Source organism: Benincasa hispida, chromosome 5, assembly GCF_009727055.1.
Source record: "Benincasa hispida cultivar B227 chromosome 5, ASM972705v1, whole genome shotgun sequence".
Classification (NCBI taxonomy): Eukaryota; Viridiplantae; Streptophyta; class Magnoliopsida; order Cucurbitales; family Cucurbitaceae; genus Benincasa; species Benincasa hispida.
The window spans coordinates 43,786,792-43,804,831 of NC_052353.1; the positions used below are offsets into that span (position 1 = coordinate 43,786,792).

Genomic DNA, 18,040 nt, shown 5'->3' on the forward strand with positions numbered 1-18,040 from the left:
TGTAATTAAAACCCTTTTAACTTGTTTACAACTCGCCACCAAAGTTCGTCACACATGTTACCTTTATTTTTCAACTAATCACCACATACATTTTTCCATCCCCATTTTAATAGAGAAGTTATGGAGATTTTTGTACCGACCCTCTCTTAGGCGTCCTAACAATTAATGACCCACTTCTAAAAAACAAACGAAAACTAACTTTTTTCTTACATCAAAGCGCATTTATTATATTTTATATAATATCATGTTAGGAATGTCCTTTCCGTTGCAAATTGGTTGTAGTTCTATTCGATGACAATGTCTATAGTGATTTTCATTTTTCTCACCTTTTCACCAACCAGCTGAGCGGGTACCCTCCTAGTGTAATATTGAACCTAAATTTAACCATCGCGAGAACCACCTTATATTACCTTCATCAGAAGAAACATGAAACAACTAACTATGCCCATACAATCGTACATAAGATACTGAAAATGTCTGACAACAACCATTTTAGAGGACACACGATTTCGCACAACATTACATTGATGCATGTCTTATTAATGGAAAATCTAATTTTTATTGAAAAACGGATACAAACTAGACCAAAAAAATATATGTCGAATAGAAAAATGGAATCAAACAATTGGAAGTCGAAATACCCACCATAGTGAAAGAGATATTCAAAGACAATGATTGTTGGAGAAGATTGGGTGAAGACGATTATTAAATCCAGAGAGAATAAGAAGAAGAAATGCGTACAAGCACAACGGTCAAAATTACGAAAAAATGAGTCTTTCGAGATTATGTTTAATTTTAAAAAATGCAGTCTTTTTTAAAATCGCAATAGGGCTATACTTAATTATCATGGTGGGAGGACAGTCGTAAGGCAGACTAGCAAAAGAATGAGAAAAATGAAAATCACAATAGACATTACTATTGGGTTAGGGCTACGACTATGTCACAATAGGAAAAACGTCCTTAATGTGATACTATAAAAAAAATAGTAAGTGTGTTTTGACGTAAACAGAATGTTAGTTTTCATTTATTTTTTATAAGTGGGTCATTAACTTGTTTGCACCTATGCCACATGCATGACTATTTTAGAAGCTACTCTCATGTCCCGTCTCCATTTTAACAAAAAACTAGATTAAAGAGTTATTTTTAAGCAAATTCAAATTTTAAATGTTAACATAGAACTTTTAAAGTTTAGCTTAGGATATTATTGAGACCTAACATAAAGTTCAAGAATGTTTCATATAATTTAGTCCAAATTCTTTAAACATAATTGACTAACTAAAACATATATGAGCCTACTAATATGAGGATTACTCAATCAACAACCAAAGAATTCATTCAAATTTTTATTTCATAGTCCATCTCGATATGAATAATAGTAACCTTATTGGTTAGAAAATATTTTTAATTCCTTAATCTTCGTAAAAGTAACAATTTAGTCTTTTGTTCTAAGAAAAAAAACAACTTAATCTTTGAGTTTTAGTTCGTAATGATTTGGTCCTTAAACTTCCATTGTAACCCTATTATGAAAAATAAAAGGATTTTCGATCAACTTGACAATCTACATGTATAAGAAAATTTATTAAATATTTATAATATTTTCTCAATAAGGACTAAATTGTTACGAATGGTAAATTTTAAGGACTAAATTGTTACAAATTGTGAAGTATAAGAACCAAAATATTACAAACTAGAGTTAAATACGTAAATTGTATTAAAGTATCAAATATGTTTTTTAAGGAAAATTTTTACGGATGGAAAAAATATCAAACTATTTACCGAAATAGTAAAAAAAAAAAACTTCTACGAATGTTTAGGGATAGATTTCTATCAATTTCTATACACTCATAGAATTCTATCCATATGTATCAATTTCTATAAAAATTATTAAAATTTTGCTATTTGATGTAAATAGTTTCCTTATTTATTTTTTTTATGTTTGAAAATCCATGTTTTTTAACCTAATAAAAAAAAAAAAAAAAAAAAAAATAGGATTTTGATTTTCCCCTCCTTTTTGGAAGCAAAAATTGGAATGGTGAGTTCAATGCATCATGGAAGCAACAAAGTTGGGTCTGCCAATAACAATATAATCACCAACAATGGAGTTCTCAATAGCAAACACTATCATCTTCTTCTTCCACTGAATCCAGCAACCTCCAACCAAGTCCTCACATGGAGGAGAAGCGCCGCGATTCTGGAAATTTACCGGCCAATACTACCGATTCTCCTTCATCGGAGCCGCCTTCTTCTCGCCGTCGTGCTGGAGCTCATAAGCGAAAGGCCAGCGCTCTTAGTGGCTCTAACTCCTCATCCGGGCCCTCGAAACGCGTTACTCGCGACAAATCTGCGCTTTCGCATCCTCCAAATCATAGCGGCCCCTTCACCAGAGCTCGACTTGGCCCTAACAATGGCGCTGGAGCAGCATCCGCTAACGCGGCTGGAGGTTTTGCTGCCGGATCAGTTAAGGCGGAGGGCTCTTTATTTCATTCCGAAGTTCAGCGTGGAGATGCGTTGGTCGCTGCAGCGGAGGAATTGAACAAGGCGAGTAGATTGGCGAATTTGGAGGCGTCTTTCGAAACTGATTTCGAAGTTATTAAATCTCGAGGTGCAAATGTTCATGTTGTTCCGAATCATTGTGGTGAGTTTCGGTTTACTCGTTTGCGAGATCCTGATTGGTGCCAATTGTTGTCGGGGTTTGTGGAAATGACCTCCATGTTGAGATAAGGGAGTATTAGGGGAAATTTTGAAGCAAGAAAGTGGGACAAATTTAAGCTTTCTGAAATTTAATAGTTTTCGGGTGAATTGCGAAGAAGGATTGTTTAAGCAACTGGCAATTAGGCACCTTTCATAACTTCATTGCTCATTTGTGTTGGGTTTGTTGCATTCCTCATTTCGTAGAAAACCTATTAGTGTCAAAATTATATTATGGTTTCAGAAGCCACGCTACTTCTGATGAATGCATGAAAGTATATCATGTCGCTTGGAGTAGAGGAGAAAATTCAGGGTTGGGGGTCTGGTGTTTAAGTACCTTGACAGAAAAACTCTCGAATTATTATTAATATTTTGTTATGAATGCGTGATTTTATTTTGTAATTCAATGACACATTGTGTTTGCCTCAGTTTCATGGAAGTCCAATGCATTTTTGCATTAACCTCAAGATATGGCCATTAGTCATTTCTGAAACGGTGGCAGCCTAATTAGACCTGCTTTACAGTACTTCGATTCTTATTTAATGGTGCATTAGTTTTCATTAGTTTACTTGTGCGGGAGTTGAGAGTTTCAAATTGAGCAAATTACCTTGTGGATAACCCTCTGATATGTGAAATTATTTGAAAGATTTCTGCTGTCTTGGATTGGACAAGTACATAGACAGAATTTCTTGATGGGCCTGGAGAGGGAGTCTCAAGCAGTATTTTCCGTTTTCCTTTCTTTTGGCCTTCTATTTCTTGTGCATGGTTTGTCTCTTGCAGCTTCTTAATTATCTAGAACATGTAATGGGAGAACTTACCTGGTTGGTCAAGTGCTACCTTAGAATTACCAGCCATGCAATAAGTTTAATTCTTCCATGCTTGACAAAATTTCCTTTCTTCCTTTCTGGATCCTGAAACAAGCTTAATCTAAGGCTTTCTTTCTTTCACTAGTAAAGAGAGAATGAGAGATCCACAAGTTCGTTGATTATTGCTTGATCTTTGTTTTCAGGTTGGTTTTCATGGACAAAAGTCCACCCGATTGAGGAAAGCACAATGCCTACCTTTTTCAGTGGAAAGGCTGGGACTCGAAGTCCTAATATTTATATTGAGATACGCAATTGGATTATGAAAAAATTCCATGCAAATCCTAGTACGCAGATTGAATCAAAAGCTTTATCAGAGCTGGAAATTGGAGAACTAGATGCTAGACAGGAGGTGATGGAGTTTCTAGACCATTGGGGTTTGATTAATTTTCACCCTTTCCTAGCCGCAGATTCAATTTCAACAAATGATGCTGACAATGAAAATCAAAAGGACTCTTTGGTTGAGAAGTTGTTTCACTTTGAAACATTAGAATCCTGCCCATCTATTGTTCCAAAGATTAATGCTACCACTGCAGCTCCACCTAGATTGCTTCGAGAATCTGCAATTTCTGAAGAGATGGTGAGGCCTGAGGGTCCATCTGTTGAGTACCACTGCAACTCATGCTCTGCTGATTGCTCTCGGAAACGTTACCACTGCCAGAAGCAGGTTGGTTTACCTTTTGTTTTTATTTTATTTATTTATTTTTTGTTTGTTTTTTTTAAAAAAAATGAGAAACAAAGGAATTTTATTATCAAGCAAGGAACAGCCCGAGGGAAAGGGGATGAGAAGGCCCCTTCCCATAAAACACTAATGAGTATCAGCCTTTCGAATCTTGAATTACAAAAAGAATCTTTGTGTCTCAGACACCACACAGAACTCAGGAGCAGGTTGGTTTTCAATTCAAAATGCCTTCCTTAAACAATTCATTGTTAAAATATCAAACTCCAATTTCAGAATCACATGGATGCAATGTCATGACATTAAATTTCATGAGTTGTCTCGTAAGTAAAAGTTATATATATATGCAAATACGTATCAACTAATAATATTCATCTTTGACAGGCAGATTTTGATTTATGTTCGGAGTGCTTTAACAATGGGAAATTTGATTCTGATATGTCTTCATCAGATTTTATTCTCATGGAGTCTGCTGAGGTTCCTGGTGCTAGTGGAGGTAAGTGGACAGATCAGGAAACTCTCCTCCTCCTTGAGGCTTTAGAGCTTTATAAGGAAAACTGGAATGAGATTGCAGAACATGTGGCCACCAAAACAAAAGCCCAATGTATATTGCACTTCATTCAAATGCCAATTGAGGATACCTTTCTTGAATATGAAGGCAATGTTGAAGTCAGTGCAAAAGAAACTATTGTTCCACCTTTAATTGAAAATGATTCATCAGTTCCTTCTGATATCACTGAATCAATGGATAATAAGGCTACTGGAAAAGAGGCTTCAAATGTAGAAAGTGCGAGCAAGGAAGATACAGGTGAGGTAAAAGTTGGGCAGGATAACTCAAAATCAGAGGATGTTGAAGGAAAAGCTTCCTTAGATAACTCTAAATCAGAAGATGGTGACCAGAAGGTTTCTGAAGACATTGCCTTGAATGCTTTGAGGGAGGCATTTGAAGCCATTGGTTATATATTAACACCTGAGCATTCACTTTCATTTGCTGATGTAGGGAACCCTGTCATGGCACTGGTAAGTGGAAATTTAGAATATAAGAACCAATGAAATAGGTAGGTGTCCTAATCTTTTTTGGTTGATCTCGATTATTTTATTTTATTTTAATTTTTTGCTGGTACATCTCAAACCAACTATAGTAGATTTTTCATTTGTCCTTTGTAATTTTCTCAGATCGATATATGGTAATTTCATTGTTGCTCTGAATGAGGTTAGGATTAAGTTTCATGATTTTGAAGTTCCTTGCTTTCCATTAAAAGAAACATCTAAAAGAAAACCACTATTGAGATTTGTGCAGCAAACCAAAACTTAAGCGTCATCACTTAAATTGGTTCCTCCTTTCTATTGAACTTGGTTTCTGGAATTTTCTTCAATTTTTGTAAGTCAATGTTTTACGTGATGGATCTTTTGGATGATATGGCAGCCGGCAGGCATCTTAGTTTTTGTTAGCCTATAGGATGACCACGTGTGCACTGCAAAGGAAAAATTTGAGGTTCACTTTGTATGAACTTTACTATTTTGCTCGGAGGTGTATGTCAACTTTATTGATTCTAGATTCTTGCTATCTCTTCCCTTTTCTTCTTATATGTTCAATTCAAATTCTCTACACTAGAAAACGAAGGTTTATCTTGAACCTGCCTTAGCATTCTAGAATTTTGCTTTGTCATCTGTGTTTGTACATGAACCAAGTTTTGGCAGTTACAAGTTCTCATTCATCCGCTTCTGTCATTGCTGAGGATTACCTTTAGTTTAGTTATTATCGTGCTTATCGTATTCATAGGTGGAGCAGAAATTCTGAAGCCTGTACTCTGTCTCCTTCCCGGAATTAGCACTCCTTCAAGTCATAAATTCCATTCCTGATTGTTTAACTGTTTAAATATTTGCGTTTCAGGCTGCATTCCTTGCACGCTTAGTTGGACCAGATGTTGCCAGTGCATCAGCCCGTTTTTCTTTGAAAAGCATATCTCAAAAATCTCCGAGTTTAGAACTGGCTACAAGGCACTGCTTTATTTTAGAAGATCCACCGGATGACAAGAAGGCACAAGTTAATTCAGAGAGGTACTTGAGGTTGAGACTTGACATGTTTTTTTCAGTTTGTTTCTATTCTTTGATCCCACTGATTCTTTTGCAGCATTGACGACGTGGAAGCTCAGAAAAATGATAAAGAACAGTGTGCGAAACAGAGGGAAGACAATTCTACTTCGCTCTTAGATGACAGAGCCTTATCAACTAATAACAGTAATAACAAAAGTGGAGAATCTGTGATAAAGGAAACAACGGAGAATGGAAATTCTTCAGATGCTATTGGAGAACACAATCCAGTTATCAATCATGGTTCAGATACAAGTAATTTGAAAAAATTAGGAGAACCAGAATTGCCTAAGGATGAAAAAACAGGCATTGTGAAGGAATCTAAAAATTTAGAATCAAAATTGTCATCAAATCCAGTTGAAAAGGTGGGAGAAGGAACTCCTGTTGAAAAGCCATCTCAATCTACGTTGTCACCAAAGGATGTACATATGTCAGATTCGCAGCATGCTGAAAGTTCTGAGATTCAGAAACAAGTTCCATCTCGTTCTGCCAAAACTACAAAAGAATTAGATGATGAGACAAATCGTTTACCATCCGGGAACGAGCCTCAAGTAATAATTTCTGCTAATTCTGTGAAAGAAGCCTCTTACAATGTAGCTATGTTGTCTGATTCTCACGATAAGAATGAACCTGGACAAACTGAAACATCGAAATCTGTGGTTGACCATGGAGCAACCAAGGTCTCTGATTCTTTGTCCTCAGCAGTGATTGCGACACCACAACCAGTCGAACCAAATTCAGTTGTCGAAAGAGGAGCAGGTATGTCTCGTGTTATAATTTTGTATTTTTGGACCTCCCATCAGTTCAGGTTACGTTTTTCAATTTTGTGAAGAAATGGTTTAAGGCTTTTCTAAGCTTGCACGGTCTAGAGGATGGGGAATACTAGTTATTTCCTATTGAATAATGTTGATTTTGATTTGGTTTTAGGAACTTCCTCATATACTGTGAAGCGTGTTTCTGGAAAGGAAAAAACAAAAAAAAGGATCATCAAGAACTGCAAAAGGAATGTAGAACTTTTATTAAGTTTCCTATGAATTCTGAACTTGGGATGTCCAATGTCTTAATGCCAAATTCATTTGGTCTAATTTCAAGAGAAAATCTTGTTCATTACAGGTATGATAGATCTCTATCTACCTGATCTCCTGCCTCAGTAATCTGAGTTTCTCAATTGGTTGAGGCCTGGAGGTTCAAATCCATCATCTCCAAATGTTTGGTTGAATTAAAAATTAAAATATTTTAAATAATAAATATTCCCATACCCCTTAGACTTTTCTGTTTGACTTTTTGTGATTAATTCCATCCTTTATCGTTTCCTATAAAAAAAATTAAAAATTAAAATAAAAGTAGAAAGGATTTTTATCTGCCTGCCAATAGGAAGATTTGTTCCTTCAAATTAGACAAGTCATGAACGGAAGAGAACCGAGTTTGATCATTGTGCTATAGTTGTTAGTTCAAATCTAAAATGGGCTTTAGCTAGTTGTTAATTCGTACCCTTCTTTTAATACTCTACTCAGGAGTAAGGTTGGCAAGATTTTTGTGGTTTGATTGGACATTCCTTCAACTTGATGTGGTAATGAATTGTGGAACTGAATAAACAAGTGTACGGGTGACATAGAAGACAAACGTTGTACGGTGGGGGAAAAAATGTGTGTGAATTTAAGGGTCCAAGGTGTGAAGAGAAAAAGGCGCTTGAATTAAAAGCAGAGTTGGAAAGGTTGCATATCAGAGAAGAATTGTCCAAACAAAATGTTAAAGTGTTAATGGTTCAAACACAGGAAGTTAACTCAAATCTTTCCAAGTGGAAGGAAGAGTGAGAAATGGATTAATTAATTGATCAGAAACAATGGATCTTCTGTTGAATCTCAAGAAAAACTTATGCGCAAGTAGTTAGCCATTTTCATGAACTTTTCTCCACTAGTTATTTATTCCATCTCTTTTAAATTCGAGGTATTTGATTGCCGTTTTTTTTTTTTTTTTGAGTCATCAATTTTTTTTATTTTTTTTATTTTTTTTACAAATCTTTCTTCAAATTCATGTTTAGGGAGGAATGTTAACTTCAGACTTTTAGGGAAATTATCTCAAGATAAGCATGCCTTGTTTATCATTCAAGAAGCAAATCATTTGAGTGTTCATGGGAAACCATTCATAGCATTTAGAAAGATCGTTTTTCTGGAGGCATGTTCGTTGTATGCAACTTGCAACCTTCCTAGCTTGAGAGCCATGGATCATAGAATATATTAATTCACTTCCATAAATGTAATTATGGTCCTTCCAGGTATAGGGAGAGGGATTGTTTCTAGGAGGAGCTAGGAGGTCGGCTTGGTCTGTGCACTTAGTGCTGGTGTTTAGTCAGGGATTATGATTTGACATGGCTCCCCACTGAAGAGTCCGATGAAGGCAGATTCTCTAGATCTACCTAGGCAATACTTCCGTTGATGAGTCATGGGTGACTTATTGGATCCCTCGCTTATCAATAAGAATTTTTGCATGGCTCATCATGAATTGCATTACAGTTTGCTGCATCCGAATGGTGGGTAAGAATTTTTGTTTCATGGGTTTATGCAATCTATCCCAGGATCGCTTCTGATTACTTGACCTATTTCACTTTCTTCTTGGTGCACATCAGTTGGGAGTCTGGGACCGTTGTGTCCTAGATTTAAAATGTGATAGCAGTTTATTTCTCAGGGGTGGTTGAGTGACGTCGGAGGAAAGTGAGAGGTCCCTTTTTTTTACCTCAAAACAGAAACAAGAGTAACAATAGTTGCTAAAGAGATCTCCAAAACTGAAACAACAGAATTCTAGAAACCACCCTGAATACAAGTCTCACAAACCAACCAATACCCACAATTATAATCGCACAATCCCATATACATCCTACTGGAAATATTCCCAACTGAACGAGAAAGTTTTAAAGGCATAAAGGACTTAATTCTCTTGAAGAAAGTAATAGCCTAAGTTGACAGAGTAGGGAAGTATCTGAGTGTGTACGAGTAACTTGTGCAGAAGAGGAAACAAGTTGGAGTTAGAAATCAAGAGCTTCGTGGGATGGAAGGATCGTAACATTTCTTTCATAGAATTGCGAGATACAAAACAAAACTGTCTATTGTTAATAATGATGGATTAACTGAAAGTTTAGGAGGTGGTCCCTCTCACTTTTGAGTTGCAGGATGGATCATGGATGTGTTTGAATACGGAGGAAACCCTTAATCACCCGCTCGTCCATTGTGACTTTACCTCTAGATAATGGAATTACATGGCTGGTAACTTGGGAATTTCTTTTTTCCTCTGTTGATCGGCTTAATGGAAGATACTCGTGCGAAAGCCAAGAGTGTTGGAAGATGTGCCTTTAGAACTCTTTTGTGGCACATTTGGAAGGAAAGTAATATGTGCTCCTTTGAAGATAAGGTTTTTCTTTTTTCTTTTTTTTTTTTTTTTTTAAATCTTGTACATAATACAATGTCTGGGTGGATTTCTTTGATACGAAATTCTTTTGTAACTACAACCTGTGAATGATTGTTAGTGATTGGAAGGCTCTCACTGTGTTTTTTTTTTGGGTGCCCTCTACCCCGGCCCTTTTTGTTCTCCTCATTTGGAAATCAATCTTCTTGTTTCTTTTAAAAAAAATGGAGTAACTATTTAAGTGACAGGCAGTGGAAAGAGAGTTGGTCAGTTTTTTTCCCTCTTGTTGCACCACCCCAAGTTTTTAGGCTCTTTGTGGATCGGTATAATGGCGGCCTATAAGTAGTATAAAGAGTAGTTTGGAAAGGCCCTTTACTCTTTAGGAGATCAAGCAAATAGTGTTTAGGTTTTTATGGCTGTAAGGTGCCCGGTTCAGACTTGATGACCATGTTTAAGAGTACTGGGAGACTATCAAGATCGATCTTTTAAAGATATCAGGTGGAGACTTCAACAGGCGTCTATCTACTTCCCACGAAAGAGAGTTTTGGTAGAGTGAAAAATTTTTTAGGTGATCGGTCTTGGGAATTGTCTTTATAAGATTATATGGAGAACAAAGTATTTGGACATTGAAATCACGCTTGGTCTTTTGTGACCAAGATGGTATAAATTCTTGTGGTTTTCTTTCTTTTTCCTTTTTTTAGAGGATTTCTTGCCTCCGTTTTTTTTTAGAGGATTTCTTTTTCCTTTTTTTAGAGGATTTATGTGCCACACATTGCAAACCATGCTTGATCTGATGAGTGCTGAATCTTTAAATGTGTGGGAAACACTCTTTTACCATTTTGTGGCTTACAATCATGCTTGATTTTCTGAACTTTTAGGATTGTAGAACACAGCGCAATCACGAATCTTGTTTGATTTATTACGCTCGGCAAGTATACAAAAGTGCATTTTTTATCGTACCCCTCTTTGTTCTTATTAACAGATGATAATCAAAGCAAGGACAATAAAGAAGAAAACTCCAATAGTACAAGTAAAAAAGAGGAAAAAGTTGATAAGCTGAAGCGTGCTGCGGTTACAACACTGTCAGCAGCAGCAGTGAAGGCAAAAATTCTGGCTAACCAGGAAGAGGACCAAATCCGTCAACTCGCCATGATATTAATTGAAAAACAGGTACCTCGATTGAAGTCAGTTCCTTCCCAACCATTGTTCCCTATTCACTTCTGAAAAATATTTTAAACAAAACTTAAAACTGCCCTCTTTTTGTAGCTGCATAAATTGGAAAGCAAGTTAGCATTCTTCAATGAGATGGATAATGTGACAATGAGAGTGAGGGAGCAACTAGACAGATCAAAGCAAAGGCTTTTCCAGGAACGAGCGCAGATAATTGCCGCTCGACTCGGTCTACCAGCTTCATCATCACGAGGTGTGGCACCAACATTACCAGCAAACAGAATGGCCATGAACTTTGCAAACTCAGCCCCAAGGCCTCCAATGGGCATGATGCCCCAAAGGCCACCGACTTCGGGACCGTCGGGTATGGCTGCTACTAACCCTAACCCCCAATACGCAACCACCAGTACAACAATTTCTGGGAATTCATTTCGCCCTGCAAATCAGGACACACTTTCTTCTGTTGGGACCAAGTAAATCAATATTAGTTTGCAGGTTGAGATTGCAACCATTTTAATACAGTAGAATTCACACTTCAGTTTACTTTGTAACCTATTTGATTTTAATGTTGTATTATATTTTGAATCAACTAGGAACCTTTTAAAATTTGGAAGGAAAAAGAATCTAATTTAGCTTGCCTGACTTTATAACACTCCCTTTGTATTCTGACCAGCCTTCCGTCTCTTCAAATTCTTACCATCACTTAAGTGGTTTTCAATTGGACATTTCATTTTATATAGTAGAACGCTTTCGGGAGATATGTTTTTTTTTGGGTTCAATGATATGTGTGGTTCAATGACATTTCATTTGTTTGGTTTTTTTTTTCTATAACTTCTATCTCCAAATCGACATTAATTTAACATAGCTAAAATTAATACCCTGACATATCAAAGGATTTCTATGGTAAAGAAACTCCTTGGTTTTCTCGTTTCAAGACATTTAAAATGGTGTTCTCTATCCAAGGCTCTTGTAAATTACTCAATTCAAGATATGTTTCAATTGGTGAACCTTCATAACTCCGGACTTTTAAGTTGCTGCCCTCTACTTATACACTGTTCTTCTACCATGCAGATTCGTTTGGTTTAGAGTTGGTCTTTTTAAGTTTCTTATTCTCATTTGGATGTTTGAATTATATTCCTGATTATATCACTTTGTATTAGATGGACCCTTAGTGTTTAGACCATGTTTTGATTTTCAATTATATTTTTGTTTATATTGTTCTCGTGGAGAGTGATGAGGGTGCTATGAAAGTGTGTCAACCTAGTTGAAATAACCAGGTGTACTTTCCTGAACTTAAAGTTTTGTTTTGTTTATATCTTGTTGTATTTTAAACACTAGTCTCATATCATTACCTTAATGAAGAAGTTCGTTTCTTGTTTAAGAAAAAAAAATTGGGACCTTGGCATAAACAATTCTGGCTGCAGATTTAAAATATGAAGGAGCAAGATTCAAAGCATAAACAGAAGAACCAAAATCCTATGAAATAAACAAGAATCATTAAAAACTTCACTAAGGAGAAGAATTACATAAACTTATGCGACAAACTGATTGTCATCAACAAATGAGGCTCGCTCAGGCACAGAGTCAAAACACCAGACGGATAATGAATATAACCTAAGACAGTAAACACAACTTGCAAGACCAAACACAACTGAATTGATAACAGGACTCGTTCGAAGGCAAAGCCAAAATGTACAAATAGGAACGCGCGAAATGCCCGAGTCTGTACGACCTTTATAAAAGACTTTTGCTTTACTGGACAATGAAATAGAATAAGAGATGACTCAGTGTATTAAATTCAGCATTCACATCCAGATGATCTTGGCTGATTGTTGCTCCCAACGTCAATGGTGTCGGGTAAGTATCTGCAGTACCATGGCAATCATCAATCAGCAAAGTTTTTGTGAAAGAGAAAGTTAGGAGTAGAAAATCAATGAAGTATTGATAGAAAGAAGATTGAAATAAAGGAGGTTATAGAATTTTGAAAAATAGCAATTAGGAAATGCAACCATTTAGGAAGAACTAGATTCTACATATCCATAGCCTCAGGTTAAAAACCACTAACTACCATAGCTAGAGGTAAACTATAATTAGTTGTCTCATTTGCTATAAGGTAGAGGATGGATTCAGGATCCTGCACACATGCTGCACTTCTACGTGCAACACAGCACGCCAACCTTGGAAACAACAATAGGCGAAATATCCCCAACCGAACCCTGATCAAGTCGAGTTGGTACAGATAAGGTAGCTGAGAAGTAATTGCTTGGTGAACAGCATGATAATGTAGCTAACAGTTGCTTCATATTTTATGTACATAACAACAAATAATTGAGAAAAGAAAGGGTTCTAAGACTGAGTTAATTCCTTTTTTAGTTTTTAACAATAAGTGGGGTTGGGGGATTCAAGCCTTTGATCTCTTGATCAAGATTATATGCTTAAACCAATTGAGTTATGCTCAATAACAAACAATTAATTATATATTCTTAATAATATTTGGTTTGGCTTGTGAACTTACATTTCTTCCTCTTCCCCACTCTTGAGGGCATTTTTCGCAATGCATTGGAAGGCTTCTTCTACGTTAATGCCTTCTTTGGCAGAAGTTTCAAAGTATGGGATATTTCCTTTGGATGCACACCAAGCTCGTGCCTTTTTCTCTGAAACCTGAAGTAATCCAGGAAAAAAAAATATATTATATATATATATTTAAAAAAAAATATTTTAATATATATATATCAGTTTACTATCTTTTGAATGTAGAAAGAGAAAATTATACAATATTGAAATTTAGGCAATACTTACAACCCTACTGTTTCCACCATCAACATCAACTTTATTTCCTAAAACAACAAAGGGAAAATTCTCCGGATCGGAAGGGCTTGCCTGCAGATGGTTATGCCAAAGCAAAAGCATCAAAAGAAGTTCAGTATTTTTTTTTTTTCCTTTTTAACTTATTGGAATTCTTCTGCAAATGGCTTTATGGTAACAAGATTATAATCCATAAACATAGATAACAGAACCTGGATAAGGAATTCTTCCCGCCAGTTGTTAAGGTTGTCAAATGATTTCATTGAATTGACATCATACACCAGAACGCAGCAATCAGCACCTCGGTAAAAAGCAACACCAAGACTTTGGAATCGTTCCTGGCCTGCTGTATCCCATATCTGCAAGGCATAAAGTAACAGATTATATTTCTAGCCATTGAGTAATGGGATGTACTTGTTGGCTTCATGGGTTTATATTAAATCTCCAGGTAATAAGTCACGGGCTCAAAGGGATGTATGTCATTAAATAGGATCTCAGATTCACGGTTCAACTGAGTCCATTACATGTGAAGCAACCTCCATGGGCAAGGTCTTGCTAATCATAAATGATTAACACACAACTATCATTTTCAAAAGACCATCCAAGAAATATGTATTTTCCCAGATGGATTGATTAAGTTCATAACATTTTCCCTATAATAGACCAAGCATAAGGAAACTATATGGTTTGAGTTTCCAAATAATGCAAGTCAGAAACACAACAAAGTAGATTGAGGTGAACTGCTTGGGCATTTTTGTGCACTTTTTTTTTATCACATCCAATTTAACACGATTCGCCTAATTATATTAATAAAATAAACAGGTACATAACCAAATTGAAATCTCCCCATCACCAACCTGCAAAGTGAAAAGTCTATCTTCGAATTGCACCTCCTTAGTCAAAAAATCAGCTCCAATGGTGGCCTTGTATTGATTACTAAACTTCTTATTCACATATCTGTTTTTCAAAGTTAAAGTAAACCACACAGAGAATCAAGAAAACTGTTACTCTATAAAAATAGAAGAATTGGTACAAAAAGAGAAACTCTCGAATCAGTATCTTCAATGGCAAATGGTGCACTATAACATTGTTAATTCAACAATTAAGCAGGATACTGGTTCATCAAAGAGGTCTTCCCAACCCTGCAAAATTCAATGACAAACTTCAAATTACCATATAGCAAAGATACAAGTTACACAACAAACTGATCCAAACATGTCAGTTCCCCAGATTACAACCTTCAATAACAACCCAACGAACTCAAAAACAAACTCCTCCATCTCAAATTTTTTTCAAGTACTATCAACCAAACAAGACAAAAGTCACTTTCCAAAAAGTAAACCAATAGAGGCCAAAAATGGAATTTAAGACGCAAAGCAAGTGCTCCCAACAAAAGAATAAGAACCAATCACTAAAAAGAAGCAAGAAAAAAACCTCAAAGCATCAAACAATCTAAAATCCAAGCACACAAAATCTTCAATCTTAAAACCCCATTTGAATCCCCTCCAGATCAAAGGCCAGCAAATTTGAGAACCCACAAAAGAAAATTCCCTAAGTTCAAGAAGTAACGATCTGGGTCGATCCGTTGAGTATTAAAGAGAAAACCCAATAACTCCAGAAGCAAAATTGGAAAAGAAAAAAGAGAAGAACAGTGATTTCTCACCCGCTATCCCCTAGGATGATGACCTTCAAAAGGGTCCTTCTGCGGGAAGGCATCGTACGAGAATAAGGATCAATTCAATCGGTTGAAAATCGAAAGAGAACGAGAGAGAGAGACAGAGAATTGATGAAGGAGAGAGGTTTCTGGTCTCTCTCTCTCTGATCAGAAGACGAAGCCAAGCTGGAGTGATCTGTGAATGGGAAAACTATGAATATTTCCAATTCATTTGTCCATTTTTTTTATTTTACCCAAATTATATGTCTACTCCTTCCACCTTTTTTTTTCTTAATTATTATTATCATTATTATGTTTATCTGGTGTTTAAAATTTCAAAATATTTTATAAAGTGTTTAAATTTTAAATTTTAAGCCGAGGGTTCTAAATTTCCAATTTTATATTTAAATCGTTGACCTATCTGATATTTTTAAAAATCTACAAATATATTAGGAAAATTTATGGTTTTGTTAGGCATAAAAATTAAAATTTGTATCTACAAATTAATTAATTTATAAAAATTTTTAACATATTAGGAATCTATTAAGCACCACATTGAAAATTAAATATTTATTATAATTTGTTTATGTTAAAAAAATATATTCTAAAATGTATAGAGATTTATGAGATATTTTTAAATTTTTCTTTAAAAAATATTTTTTAAATTCGAGATATACTAGATAATTCAGAAACAAATAAACACAATCACAAATTAAGATTATATTTTGAGTTTTTTTTTTATCCTAAAGGGAGTTAATAATCAGATGCGAAGTGTTGTTGAGAGTGGAAAAGAAAAGACTCTAAAGATTTGTCAATAAAATTGAGCTTGTGTTTCTTGTCTAGAGTGTAACAATAATGTTTGTTTTAAATCCAAATTTGTTCAAAGAAGTTATAGATGAAGAAGATGACTGACCTCAATTGATGAAGCTCCATAGAGTTTTTGTCGATATATTCCCATCTTTAGCACAAAGTTGTACCTATAAAAAAAGTAAAGTTGCAAATTTTATTACATACGAGATGATTATTTTGATTGATATAAAACATATAAACAAATACATACTTATTTGCGAGCCGGGTGTCACAATTGCACTCTCATAAGAGTCTCGAGGCGATTGTGTGGTATTTGTTTTCACCCTCGAACAAGTCAACCGATCCAAATTTGAATAGTCGATAGCACAATGGGTGTTTCTCGTAATCTCTACTCTCGTTCTTGAGAAAATGTTTTAGAAAATGGATTTAGAGAAAAAGGTTTTCGCAAACATTTGAAAGCATGATTGAGCAATGAAGATTAGTTGTACAGCTAGAAAGCAATAAAAGGGTCAACAACGCTTTATAGCATACAACTCTTAGATGTGAAGATAAAACAACTAGTCATACCCTCACATAGTGCATTCTGAACATAAAGACATTTGTCACCCTTGCATGTGAAAACAGGCGAGTGGTCATACACTAAGAAAAGTACATAGAAAGTAAACTAACTAGCAAAATGAAATACTTAGGATGAAAGCATGGTAAAAAGAGGTGGAGACAGACATGCGGCCATAGGCAACATGCCCTAGACAAGCATGATCGTGACACTGGACAACCCACTGCCATTATGTCCAGTAGCGGAGCCAGAAACTTTATATAAGGGGGCACTATATATATAAATGTAATTGAAAATAGTTTATGAAGAAATGTAAAACAATATTAATCGAGTTATATGTTAACTGATTTGATACACGACAACTGTCCTTTACAAGTTTTCATGATTTGAAATCGAATTATGATAACTTTATTATCTAGTTTATCCAATAAATTTGCCTCAATATATACTATAAGACAATCATTTATCAATTGATTTTGCTTTCACTTATATTGAGGATTCAATCCCTTTAGAAAAGTCTATGGGATAAAATAATGAGTGACAAATAAGTTCTCTTGTAGTTTTAACTCTAAATATATTATATATATACAAGTAATTTGAATATAAAAACTATGTAGAAACCAAAAGTAAATGTTAGCGATTCAATAGAATATTGTTGAGACCACGTATTTTATATTTTTATTTATTTTATTTTATATTTAGAATTTAATTAGTGATTTATTTTGATCTTCAAGCAATAGGTACTCTCCACACTCTTTTATTTTATATTTAGAATTTAATAAATTTTTCACGCAGCTACATTCCTACTACAATTTAAATCACACAAAAAAGTACCAAAAATTACGTCATGGGGGTTCAAAAGAGAGGCGCATTTACCATTGTGCAAAGTTACCAACGATCCATGGGGGCCTTTGTTATCAAATGTGGGTATATTAATACATATTATTGTTGGGGTTGATGCCCTAAATCTCTTGGGTCCTCTAGTTTGTAATTGTAATGTACAAATAATTTATTTATTTAATAAAATATGAGATGTTTTATTATCATGTAGTAGCATAAACCTATAAAACCAAATACAAGGTAATCGTCTATAACTTAAACATGTATGTAGAGACATAGGTGAATCATGTTTAAGTGATAACCTAAATGGTCTGTAGTAGATGGATAAGATTGGATACCATATCCCGATGACACTACGAATATAAACCGTTATGTAGATGTTACAATTGTTGTAAACTGCTACAAATGATTTGGTTCAGATCATTCATGTAAAGACATGTGAGTGGGGGTGTTCTATACAAAGAATTTTGTATAAAACTGGA

General features: G+C 35.2%; 2 protein-coding genes across 2 annotated transcripts; one reads left to right on the forward strand and one right to left on the reverse strand.

Moving 5' to 3' along the window:
* Positions 1–2,031: 2,031 nt before the first annotated feature.
* LOC120077843 (SWI/SNF complex subunit SWI3D) lies at positions 2,032–11,651 on the forward strand. Its single transcript, XM_039031910.1, has 7 exons — positions 2,032–2,635; positions 3,698–4,218; positions 4,615–5,250; positions 6,125–6,291; positions 6,365–7,083; positions 10,706–10,893; positions 10,990–11,651. The coding sequence occupies exons 1-7, from the start codon at positions 2,170–2,172 to the stop codon at positions 11,368–11,370; spliced, it is 3,078 nt and encodes a 1,025-aa protein (XP_038887838.1). The 5' UTR covers positions 2,032–2,169; the 3' UTR covers positions 11,371–11,651.
* A 726-nt stretch (positions 11,652–12,377) lies between these two features.
* Positions 12,378–15,588, reverse strand: LOC120078702 (ras-related protein Rab7). Its single transcript, XM_039032998.1, has 7 exons — positions 15,362–15,588; positions 14,814–14,840; positions 14,556–14,655; positions 13,911–14,057; positions 13,693–13,773; positions 13,409–13,554; positions 12,378–12,758 (listed from the first exon to the last, which is right to left on the reverse strand). The coding sequence occupies exons 1-7, from the start codon at positions 15,412–15,414 to the stop codon at positions 12,692–12,694; spliced, it is 621 nt and encodes a 206-aa protein (XP_038888926.1). The 5' UTR covers positions 15,415–15,588; the 3' UTR covers positions 12,378–12,691.
* Between the last annotated feature and the right edge of the window lie 2,452 nt (positions 15,589–18,040).